Source organism: Urtica dioica, chromosome 4 (assembly GCF_054948205.1).
Source record: "Urtica dioica subsp. dioica isolate 48M chromosome 4, U.dioica_male_clone48M_v1_H2, whole genome shotgun sequence".
NCBI classification, from domain to species: Eukaryota; Viridiplantae; Streptophyta; class Magnoliopsida; order Rosales; family Urticaceae; genus Urtica; species Urtica dioica.
The window spans coordinates 1,252,782-1,265,656 of NC_142759.1; the positions used below are offsets into that span (position 1 = coordinate 1,252,782).

Consider the following 12,875-nt stretch of genomic DNA (forward strand, 5'->3'; position numbering starts at 1 on the left):
TATCAGAAAATCCCAGTTGTTCAATGTGTTGGTTTAGCTCTAGCGGGTAAGTCAGGATCTTCTATGCGAAGCAATACTCGGAAGCTTTTTTTCATGTTGGACGATGAATGTAGTAGTGTTTTTATTTTTTGGCTGTGCCGTTTTCATTTAAGTTTTACCTTCCTACGATTCACCGGCTGATTGATTGACACTCAAAGGGATGATAATCGATAAGGTTAAATGCCGGATATAAACAGTTTTGTTTCAGTTTCTCTTCGTGATCTCGTGTTTGTGAGGCTGGTAGTACTTGGTCGCTTGTTTCAATTTTTGATCTGTAGTTGTGAAGCTTTGTCACAACTGTTAATGGAGAAGAGAGAAGATCGTTGTGGGTTATGATTTGGTATATTCAGATTAAGTTTTAACTTATGAACCAAGCCAAACCAAAGAGGGTTCGTTGGCTCCGCTAATTGTCCCAGTCTTACATGGTTACCATGGAACAAGTCATTTGAATTATAATTTTTAAAAAGAATATGTTCTGTTTGATGCCTGGTTCTTTCTGTGATTCCTGGAACAGAACAGCCTTTTTTTTCTGTCTACTGAGATGATCCAATTGACATTTGTAACTTATTCATTGTCTTGATGGGCTTCTGAAGTGGCTTGAGAAGGAAAACTGATGAAAGGCGTCTTTTGTCACCAATAACTTTCACCTCGGATGATATTATGCTTTTTTATCAATGAAAATCAAAGTAAAAAAAGCCTACGCTCTTCCAAAGCGAATTAGTTTAGAAACTGATTGTCCCAAATCCAATCCATAAACCTCACATCTGTCACAGTGTTCAATGTCATTTTTCACATACATGGCTGTATAATACCATGATCAGCCAAATATAAACTTCACTGGATCACGGTTTTACTTGCATCAAAAAGCTCATACTATCATCATTGTAATACCATGTAGTGAATACTGAGTAGACCTTTTTATTTCCCAACTTTGGTCGCAATTTCAAATCCTGGTCTGAAATTGTCACAAGCTTTCTTATCTCCAGCTCTAATTCTAAAGCTCATTTGGTCATCTGATGTTGGAAAGACAATAGATCGCCAATTTTAGAAATTGTTCGATTCCAGTATTTAGCACTAAAAGGCTAAAATATTGCCAACGAAACCATCATTGCTTCTGCATGAATCATGATACATAAACTCTTGTTTCACAAGCTTCAATGTTTGTGCAAATGATTAAATCTCATTATTACAAGCCGCTTTGTTAAATTCCCTTTTCCATTGTCACGGAAATCTAGGTGAAAGCTTATTTCGTCGCTCTTGAATTTTAATTGTTTGGAAGATTGGTATCTACTTTTTGTTTTTACCTCTTAGTCAATCTTTTAACTTTAATCAATCTTTATACGTAATCTCGAGCGAATTTATACATGTACTTTGCTTTAAAAGATAAGGTAAAGTGATTTTTACATATTTGAGATTCCATTGAAAAATTGACCCAAAAAAAAAAAAAAAAAAAACAGGCAAAAGAATAAGGATCAATTTAGTATGACCCGCAAAATTGAAGAATATATGTAAACAAGCCGTGTATATACAGACTTTCATCGTCTTGTTGCCAAAGAGTGACATTGAGCTCCTCTGAGAAGTACTGGTAATATCACCAAAGTTTTAAGGACCCACGAAAGTGATACGACTATAGATATAGTCTGTCAACTTTATGATGCAGAAGCATTTTTGTTACTTCGAATGACTCTCTTTTCTTTGTGCTATGTTTATGGGTTCTTGGGCTTGTTTGTACATTTTGTCCACTCTCCTTCGACGTCGAAGTTTCATATACTATTTTATATAATAATAATTATTGATGATATGTAGCAAGCAATAGGGTTATTTGGTGCTGGGTTTTAGACGAGAAAAGGCTACAAGGGAATCAGAATCCCCATGATCCCTTGGATTTTGTTACGTCTTTTTTTTTCTCGAACTTTGAACCAAACATTCTCTTTTTAACCCATTAATATCATAGATTAGGACACCAAAGATTGGCAAATGAGAATTAGTTCAGTTTTTTTTTTTTTTTACGGTTATGGTTACACACGTGAGTAGTGTTACTGGATTCGATGTACGACAGATATTCAATTTTTTGGATTTTAATTAATCACCTAAAATTAGAGAAAAAAATATATGTGTTCATGCAATAAAGCCTGTCGTGTCGTGTGTGCTCTGCGATGTCTTGGCTTTAATCTTTTAGCTTTGGTAGTTTTCACAACGATTCACTTTGCTTTTTTCCTAAGTCCGGTATGATTATATCAAGTTAGAAAGAACTTGGAAGAAGTTTTTTTTTCACAACTTCCAAGTAGTATAGTTCGACTCTAACCAAACAAATAATAGTAATTATCCATTCAAGGGGTTTCCATTATGGGATTCATAGAATTCATACTTAGCCCAATGGGATAGTTTGATTCATTTTTTTGATCGGAGAGATAGTTAGATGCATAAAACTCACTTCTATTGGCTAACTTATTTTATAATTTTAATTTTTTTTTAAAGGATGTAAGTTTGTAGATAAAATTTTGATTTATCCTAATTTTTTATTTTCATTTTTTTTAACTAATTCAAATATAAATAACAAAAAATTGGCTACGTAAGCCACCTAAACTATAGGAATTGTAAATTAGCCAACCTTTGGTAAATAATTTGTAAATAGCCAACTTACATACGTGGCAGCCAATTAACTACCTAAAATATATGTTTGGTTGTGTTAAATAAGGCTTTTATTAATTTGTTAATAAGTTTACTTGACTATTTACAATAAATTAACCAAAGGTGGGCTATATCTCAATCCACTATATCCGTGTGGCTATATAACTTAATAACCCTATAAATAAATAATGGCCTTTTATTTACTTAACACTAAATGTGGGATTTTTTTTAAGGACCTCTAAGTAAAAGGTTAATCCCCTTTTTTAAAAAAAAAAATTATTTGAAAACGAAGCATTAATCGAATTACTAAATATATTACCAGCTAATAATATCATCACGACTTTCTTTTGGTACCTCACCAAAAGGATGGATTGTCGACTTTGAACGTCACCGGTTAGCAGAAACTCTAAGCATTACTTACTGTTCTATGCTCGCTAATAGGTTGAGATGCCAATGATACCAATTTATCAACACTTTTATTGTTGTGTATTGGCAACAAAGTAATGTTGGCGTTTTTTATTTATAGGATAATAATGAAAAAAATTAGTTAATAGTTTTTTTCTAAAACATCAAATGATGAATTTTGTAAAATACCGTTGAGATCCCTCACATCACATAAGTACAATCTCAGAAGATCCACTCATAAAAAATTAATCTCGCAACACCTCAGCCACTGAGCTCTGATAACAGCTCAAGAAAATTAGGTAAGAACTTAAAGCAATTAGAAAGAAATTCAAGATTGATGATTGATTATAGATAAAATTGAATGTTACCACGATAACATAAATTAGATCTTTTTCCAATGAAATGTCTCGATAAGTTGGAATATCAAGAATATCTAATAAAGGAGCGTGTTGAAGGTCAAAGGGGGACTAAGACCCCATAAAACAAATTTAATTTTACGTGTGTTTAATTCTTTTGTATTTACGAAAAATATAGTAACACAAAAAAAGTTATATAAAATCCCTCGTTTACAAAAGCATTATCTATTAAACTCGCTAATTAAGTGCTCTAGCTCGGTCAATTGCAAACATTCCTTTTCCATTGAGCCGGTGAGGAACACAAAGTTTCAAAAATAGAATAATATAAAAGTTAACTAGGTTTTTTTTAAGGAAGTTGTTTTAACTTTTAAGCTAGAACACCACCAATATAGGGAAAATAAAGAACGATAATAGCCCCCATCTTTATCAATTCAATAATTTTAAAAAATAAATAATATACAAACAGAAGTGCTACAAAATTAAAACCGTTTCCATTTTAAACAAAAACAATTACTAATTGCAGAAGAAAAACTCGCGGCGATTGACTTTTTAGTACATGGGTGATTCGTGTCGAGTATATTCACTTCATTGATATCACTCTGATTTTGCTTCAAAATTTGGAGTTTCTATAATTAGGGAGATTTATCAAGTACCACACGTATGCCATTGCCAGCTGAGAAAAATAAGTCTCTTCTTACAGTACAAATTAAATACAATAAAATAAATTTAAAAAATAAAATATTTCAATTTACATAGTCCTTTTTATTTGTTTATATAGTACATGAAGTCTCATCGTGTAGTTAAAGCTGCCCAATCAAATCTTTAGAGCAAAATTAGTAAACGTTGTCTGCTCCAAGAAGAAAGCCACCTTTTAATATCACCATATATATATCACACAGTGTAAATATTATTTGAAAAAAAAAATTTAATTTTTTTTAAAGCAAAATAAATAAATAATAATATCGTGACGATTTTGTGTTGATGCTCTTGAGTTGTCATTCATAAGCTATGTGCCTTTATTATGGCCTCTATTTTTTTAATATATATATTTGAAACAGTGATTTGCATGGTGATTTATATTGTATAGTCAAGTCTATAGAAGAAGAGAAATTATGAGTATATAGTAATAGTAATAACTAGAAAAATGATTATACTTGTCAAGATATTAAATGGGTTCTATTTTTATATATTTGGTAAAGAATTAGTGTGCCCATGAAAAATCCCATCAAAAATATTGCTCATATATAGTTGATTTTTTTTTTTGTTTACCAATTTTCACAGACCAAACGTTATTTCATGCATCTAAAATTCTAAATCAATCATATATAGTTGTCTTTCCTTTAAAAAAAAATCATAAATAGTTGTATTTAATTTCTTCTCTTGTGTCTTTTCAGTTCAATATCTATTCAATGTCGATGAATAAAGTCAAAAATAAATAAAAGTGATTGACATTTTGATCAACATCTCAAACAGTGACTTTGCTCCAACCGCACACTGATAAATTTTAGTCACATCTCTTCAGACATCCATTAAATTAGACCATACCACTACTACTACTATTATTAATTTAAATACACAAATTTTATTATAATATTTGAACTTAAATTATTAAAATATATGTGACTAAAATTCGTCATTAGAAAACAAATCTGGAACAGCTTTCTAGACATCGACATGTGGAAACGTTCAGATATGGCAGTCGAGGCAACGGGTGTTGCAGCAATAATAACAACTGATTCATATTATCGTAAAATATATACATATATATATATATATATATATATATTAACTTTTAATCTCTGAGTCTGGACTCTGGACGACTTTTCGTACGTTATTATTCACAATTAAATTTCATCCTCTCGTAGAAACAAACAAAATAGTAACTTTTGTATATGGCTTACCAAATATAATGTACGTATAAATTTAATACTCTATGTTCATTGACCAAAGAGTTTATGTATATTTTATATAATATACTTATGTACTTCACAATGATTTGCTTATCTTAAGATAGAATAAGATACTGAAACCTTCTACCAGTGAACTTTTAGGCTTTAATTTTTATTATGTACTAATAATCTATAATAATTATAATATTAATCATTAGTACTAGAATGAGAATGTCATTAAATAAAAACTACAAGTGAAAAAAAAAAAACTCTTTTATACTGAAAGAAGAATACAAAGCATATTGGTCAATATTTTGGCGAGTATATTCTCTCTAGTCCAAATTAAAGGACTAGGAATCGGATTGGAAATATTTCCCTCCCGGGAAAACAAACAAAATAACAGCAAACAAACAAGACATTAATTACCTTTTTCTGTTTTATTAATTAGAAAGCTATATTTAATCTCTATTTACAACATACTAAACAAAAAAAAGAGGGTTCTAAGTCTAACTCATGGGTTGAAAATAAAGTCTCCGCATTTGCACTTCCAACTCATGGGCTTGTAATTAGAAGAGCTATCATCTCTTGCGTACTCAACGTTGGAGATATGAGACGTGTTGTTCTTCGCGTGGCCAAATTTGAGCTGTGGATTTGTGGGAACTTGAATGGCTTCACAATGGCCACAAGATCTACATCTTCTCTCACACCTCGGTGGTCTCGATCCGATCCTTGCTCTCACCATTGTCTTGTTATCTTCCTCACTCAACGCCTTCATATTCTAAATTCATTAAAATATAAAATAGATGAGCAACAAAAATCATAGTAAAAACAATAAAGAATGAAACTTTTTTAAGTACTACACTCACCTCTTGCGGGGAAGATTTTTTCAGTTGGGGAATTGCCCTTCCTGCAAGTAATGATACCCATGAAGTGGAAAAAAAAAATTTAGTATATGTGTGCATGAACTAAACAGAGTTCAAATGGAAAAGAAAAAAAAAATTGACTTTGACCCACTAACCTTGAGCCATGAATCTCAACTGGGTAGGGCTCAGAATTGAAAGAAGGAGAAGTGAAACGGTTAAAAGAGAAAGTCTTTGGTTGTAACAATTAGACGCCATGTTTTTTTTTTCTTCTTCTTCTTCTTCTTCGAGTGAAGAAGAAATGAGATTTTTTTTTTTTTTTGGGTGACTTCAGAGTGAGTGAGGTAGCAGAGCTTTTGCCAATTTAAGTGGAAAACAATTTATTTTGTTTTCAAAAGAATGAATCTGAGACCAAGAAAGAGGCTTTCAGTAACAGAATGATATTGTTAATATATATATATAATATTAAAAAAGTCTCTCTCTCTCTCTCTTTCTCTCTCTCTCACTGAGATCTTTGAGGTGATGGAACGTGGAAGGACAAATGAGAAATGCAGAGTGGGAAAAAGAAGGCTTGGAAAGGAACTCCAAAAAGGAATAACCTCATCCTCGTTTCATGAGCCCATTTTTTGTGTCACCAAATCCAAATCACAAAAAATTACGTAACCAAAGAGTAGCTTATCATAATTTATTAGTACTTTTTAAATTATTAAATTACAAATATATAATAGGAACAGCAAAGAGTTGGTATAAAACGACAGTAAGTACCCAAAATTCCACAAAACAAAGCAATTGCGATGTGATAATATATGATATGATATATTAATAAGTAAGAGTAAGAGTGAGAGTGACAAGTGCAGAGCTAAAGGACGTATTCACACACAGCTGTTATTTCTTTTGGGATTTCGCTTTCTAATTCTTCTCTTCTTGTTTTTTCTCATTTTCCTATTCATTTGTTTCTTTCTATTTATTTTTATTTAATTTGCTTCAATTTCTTCTGAAAAACCAAAATGTGCCTCTTTTGGGGATTTCTTGTAGCGCTCGGGTTTTTCTGAGCAGTCCCACCTAATCACGCCAAATCCAAATCCCTCATTTACTCTCAGAAACAGATAGAGAAAGAACGTGTTAACGTGGCAACTCTTTCACTCTCTCTTATATATATAATTATAATATATGATACACAATTCACCATTGATAACATAATACACACAAGCCAGAGCGAATCAATTATCAGCGTCTCTGCCTGTGATGATCTCTTTTTCCGTTTTCATTAACTACGTAGCATGAATTATTTTTGTTTTTATTTTTCATAATACTTTTGTACGTAGAGTAAAAGTCATCATTATTATTACTATTATTTATCTTTCGAAGTGTCGTATGGGCTTTTCTGCAGCTTTGCCTGTAGCAACTCAGCAATCAAATTATTATTTATTTATTTTCATCAGAATCAAATTATTTATTTACGATTACTGTTATATCCCTACCAATTAGCAATTCATCAAATCATTTTTTTTTATAACGACTGTATCCGGTTTTATTTTAGGTGTCGACTCAAGAGTCGAGACGCATGTTGGTTCTTTCCAAAAACTAAAATTAAAATTTAAAAAAAGATTAAAATTACAATTGTACCAGCATGAGACTATGCGACTCATAAAAATAAATAAATAAAAAACCACCAAGAGGTGGTGTCTAAAGGATCCCGATACCGTGTTGGCTCCGGGAACGAGATCGATGCTCGGTCCGGCAGATGGATACCACGCCCTCATGAGTTCGTTGTACGTGACGGGTCACGCCTCCCCCCTAATGCTCGGGTCTCCTGGCTCAAACGCCCAAACGGGGATTGGGACGAGAATCGGCTACGGACCACACTGCTGGAAGAAGACGTCAGTGAAGTGCTGAAAATCCCTTGGTCCTCCCCCGACGCCAAAGACGAGATATGTTGGCACTTCTCCAAAGACGGCGAACTCTCAGTCCGTAGCGCGTACCGAGTGGCCTGCGAATCTCATCTAGCCGACAGCTCCTCGAACCCCAAGCTGATGGAGGACTGGTGGAACACGGTCTGGAAACTTCGGATCCCGCCAAAAGTTCGAGTCTTCCTCTGGAAAACGTGCAAAGAATGGATCCCCACCTCGGGCTCTCTGGCTGTGAGAGGTATGCCCTTGGACCTGACTTGTTTCAGGTGTGGACGGGAGCAGGAGTCCATCTTCCACGCCATCTGGAAATGCCGTTCCAGCGCCGAGATATGGAAGGTCGCAGGCTGGTGGAACCTGATCAAGACATCGTACAACGGCGACCTCATCTCCTTCTTAATTGAAGTGAAAAACTCCCTACCGGAGTCGGATTTCGATGCCTTTGTCATGACAATGTGGCGCTCCTGGAACCAGCGGAACGAAACCCTTCATGGGGCCTGGGCACGCAACGCAGCAGACACGGTGAACGACGCCCTTCACTACCTGGAAGACTACCGAAGCTGCCATCGCCCTGAGCTTCTACATCCCAAGAAGTCTCCGGCAGCCTACCAGCGATGGACCCCCCCGGCGACTCCCACCACCAGCCTATGCGTCGACGCAGCCCTCTCAGCGAACCCCAAACGTTGCGGTCTCGGTGGCATATTCCGAGACTCGAAGGGCTGGGCCACGAGCTCTTTCTTCGTCCCCTGCCATAGGCCGTTAAGCCCGCAGGCCGCGGAGGCTTTAGCAGTGATATGGGGTTTGAAAATGGCAAAAGACCTCGGACACGCCAACATTCTTGTCCAGTCCGACTGTGCCTCGCTGGTCTCCACCGTTCAAGCTAGACTTTCGCCCCGCACCGAGACCGGTCTCTTCATCGACGAGATTCTAACGCTCTCAAAAGATTTTTCTAGCTTTGATATCGCTTTTCTCCCTCGTGGATGTAATGTTATTGCCCATAGGCTTGCTAAAACTGCCCTTCATTTTGATGAAATCGTGGTGTGGAAGGACTGTTTCTCACCCGACATTATGTCCCTCATTCAGGCTGATATGCCATCAATATAACAGTCCCTGAGACTACCTTTCCTCAAAAAAAAAAAAACCACCAAGACTGCCTATTCATTGCTAAAGAGCCAAGATACACTTTTGGGTACCGATTGCTTCTTTTTTGTTTTGTTTTAATAACTAGGTTTCAGTCGTCAATTTCAATTTAGTACATCTACAAAATCGATACCGGTATGCTACTATTTAATTTTTTTTTTGTTTTTTTACATTACTCGTTGTTGCGAGAGATTTTTCTTTAGCCGAAAAACATGAAAGTTCAACCCCCAAAAACAAAGAAACATGGCATGTCTGGCCCAAAAAATAAAGCGAAAAACTAAAAAACTTAACCGAATGACTAAAAAAGGGAGCGAGACTCACTTTCACCCTCGCAAAAGGCAACGCTTATTGCATCTCAACAAACCAGACTTGCCTTCACCATCGCAAAAGGCAACGCTCATTCCATCTCAGCAAACCGAGCTTACCTTCAACCCCGCAGAAGGCAACGCTCATTCCATCTCAACCAACCAGGCTCGCCTTCACCCACGCAAAAGGCAACGCCCATTCCATCTAAAAAAACCAAGCTCGCCTTCACTCCCGAGGAAGGCAACGCCCATTATCTCAACAAACCAGGCTTGCCTTCACCACGCATAAGGCAATGCCCATTCCATCTCAACAAACCAGGCTCGCCTTCACCCCTGAGGAAGGCAACGCCCATTCCATATCAACAAATCAGGCACGCCTTCACCCCCGCAAAAGTCAACGCCCATTCCATCTCAACAAACTAGGCTCGCCCTCCTCACCCCCGTAGAAGGCAGCCCCTGTTCCATCTCAAAAGGCTTGCCTTCACCCCCAGACTCAGAGAAAAATTCCTAGTAAATGACAAATTTACCCCAACTCATCACATTATTTGAAATACCTTCAACTTCTTCATTTGGAGGTAAGTTTTTTCATAACTTGATAAACCTCTGATTCTTTCCCATCTTATAGCTTCTCTCTTCAGAATTCTGAAGCAAGTAAAAAGGCCCCCCTACCTCATATAGCACTTGAACTAATGTTGAGCGTTGAAGTGCGCACCGAAGAAAGCCCATCCGCGCCCTTCTAGTTCGTATTTCTCTCTTTTTCAGGTGACGAGCCGCCGGAAACCTTTTTTCGGTACAAAAGATATTGTGACATGTTTAGAGACCTTCTTCCTCGTTCGACCACCGGATGATCGTAAGGTCCGGTCTTAGACCAAACCGCGAACCGATTTAAGTGTTGATCTATTTTCATACATAAACACTATTTATTTATTAATGTTTATTTTTGGAAGTTCGTTGGTATTGATTCATATTCATATGGTAGTGATTATGATATATATTTGCAGTCACATCAATGGTTTAAAACATAGGGAAAAATATGAATGGATAGTGTTATAAATGCCCCTAGCTTATTTTAAAAGCTACAGAGATTAATTAAAATTCTAAATTATTTTTTTAGAAGACTTCTAGATTTATAAACGATCAACATACCCGTTCAACTTTGAAACAACGTGTTCTCCATTAACATAACCGATTTTATACCTCTAAATTCTTTAAACATTGTTATATCCGACTGCTACGAGAAATGCGCACCACTAGATTATTTTCCAAGTTTTTTTTTGCTATTATAAGAATTAAATACTCTTTAATTTGCCCACCGCCATGTGTGATGTCGGAGGTTGTAAAAGACCATTTTAATTTTATCTTGATCGTTCCCGGTTTTAAGTCCCTAATAGCTAGGTTTAGAAAACGTTCCGATTGTTTCAAGATATTGCACAGACATGGTACAGAGATAATGGAAGGTTTTGTTTTAACATATTCGAGTTTCTTATTACCTAAATGAAAATGCAAATTTCACATTTATATTTATATTTTTTTTATTATTATCCCAAACTAAAGGGATCAGTGAGACTAGATCAGTGAAACTAATAGGAACATTTATACAACTTTGCATGACAATATTAAATACATATGCATGTATGTATGTATGTATGTATATCATTGCAGGATAGTATTAAGAATTAAAAAAAACAAAAAAAGTTACACATGTTTATTTCAAAAATACCAAACTTTTTATGCATACCTTTTTTTTTAAAATTTCAGACGATTTTACCTTTATTTTGAGTGAAATTGTAAACGGGAAAAAAATTACATGAATTTGTAAACCCAAAAAAAAAAAAGGAGAGAAAATAAAACATTAGAAACTAAATAAAAGTAAAAAATAAAAAATAAAAAAAAAGAAGCCAAAATAAAAATAAATATGTACGAAATTAAAACAGTTAACTAATTATTTAGGAAATATTATTTGAAAAGAAGTTACAGAACTTCTTCGAGAAAACTTACGTACTCTTAATTGTTGGATTTCAAGCCCATATCAAATGGATTAACTAACTACTGTCAAAATGAGCTGAAACTCATCTTCTATTGGCCCATTAGAAACCATCTATAAGGAAATTCCTCAAATAGAATACTTCACAATTTAAAATCTTTCGTACATTTTTTTATACTTATCTAAAACAATTTTACTTTTATTTTAAATGAAATCGGAAAGAAATAAAAAAATGCTACCTATTCTAAATAAAAATAATCTAAATAATAATCGTAATCGCTTTGCTTAATCGCGCCAAACTCCTCTCACGTGTTTTTTCTTCACTTGATTTTCTTGGTTTCTATAGTTTGATTATTGTAAAATGCAATCAAGTTATATCTCTGTCTCTCTTGGATTCGGTAAAGTTTTTATAATTCTAGATTGAGTGCAGTGCTTGTATTTTATTATAGCCATTATGTATTGCATAATTGACTATATCAATATCAAAAAACTTGAAAAGTTATTAAAAGGTAAATTGCAGCATTTAATTGTGTGCGTATATCAATGTTGAAAATTTAGTTCCTCGTAATTTTTTTCTTTTAATTTTTTTTAATTACTTTTTTTTTTATACTAAATCTAATTATTGCCTCAATGAGCTATTGTAACACAATAGATTTTAAATTTCAAATGAAATAAACATGTTTGTAATATATTGACTACATATCCTTCAAGTGATGTTCCCCGTTTGTAGTTTAACAACTCCCTAGAAGATAACAATAAATTGATTGAGGTCGATAATCAATTTAATCATATTATTTGTGCACTACTTGAAGCTCGATCATAATTTTGTTTGTAACATCTAATTTTATGGCATGTCTAAAATAAAAATAAAAGAAAATGATTAAATAGATATTATTTACTAATGACGATATTTTCTTTCCGTTGTAACCAGCTACTCGTGTACATGTCCCGTTTTGGGTGAGTGACTTGAAGCCCAAGCACTTCATTTACTATTAACTAATATTATAAATTTACAGCTGGCATACATTCATCTAAATTAAAAGAAAGAGGAAAACATAATAATAACAAAATCTTATTCCGTGTTTTTTTATGTTGTTGCACTTGCACCGTGTTAATTTTATAGTGTGTAAAGCAAAAAAGGAAACTAAATGTAGAAACGAGTTTATAAGTAACGGTTACTAATGAGACGGGTTATAAAACACCGGAACATCATACTATCCTTCTTCTATTTCCCTCTCTTCAGTTTTATGGCAATTTTGGGTAGTTGAATGGCGATCTAGGGTTTATTCGCCGCCGTCCCAGCTCGTTCACAGCGACGCCGTCGCCTCGTCGCCAAACCCCGACGCCGTCGCAGGGCCG

General features: G+C 34.6%; 1 protein-coding gene across 1 annotated transcript; it reads right to left on the bottom strand.

Moving 5' to 3' along the window:
- Positions 1–5,589: 5,589 nt before the first annotated feature.
- LOC149399061 (EPIDERMAL PATTERNING FACTOR-like protein) lies at positions 5,590–6,785 on the bottom strand. The gene is made up of 3 exons (XM_089612833.1): positions 6,339–6,785; positions 6,187–6,227; positions 5,590–6,098 (listed from the first exon to the last, which is right to left on the bottom strand). The coding sequence occupies exons 1-3, from the start codon at positions 6,436–6,438 to the stop codon at positions 5,832–5,834; spliced, it is 408 nt and encodes a 135-aa protein (XP_089468959.1). The 5' UTR covers positions 6,439–6,785; the 3' UTR covers positions 5,590–5,831.
- Between the last annotated feature and the right edge of the window lie 6,090 nt (positions 6,786–12,875).

Coding starts and splice junctions, on each gene's coding strand:
- LOC149399061 (XM_089612833.1), bottom strand. CDS start 6,438: ATGGCGTCTAATTGTTACAACCAAAGACTTTCTCTTTTAACCGTTTCA. Junction 6,228..6,338: donor GTTGAGATTCATGGCTCAAG/GTTAGTGGGTCA, acceptor CATTACTTGCAG/GAAGGGCAATTCCCCAACTG. Junction 6,099..6,186: donor AAAAATCTTCCCCGCAAGAG/GTGAGTGTAGTA, acceptor TAATGAATTTAG/AATATGAAGGCGTTGAGTGA.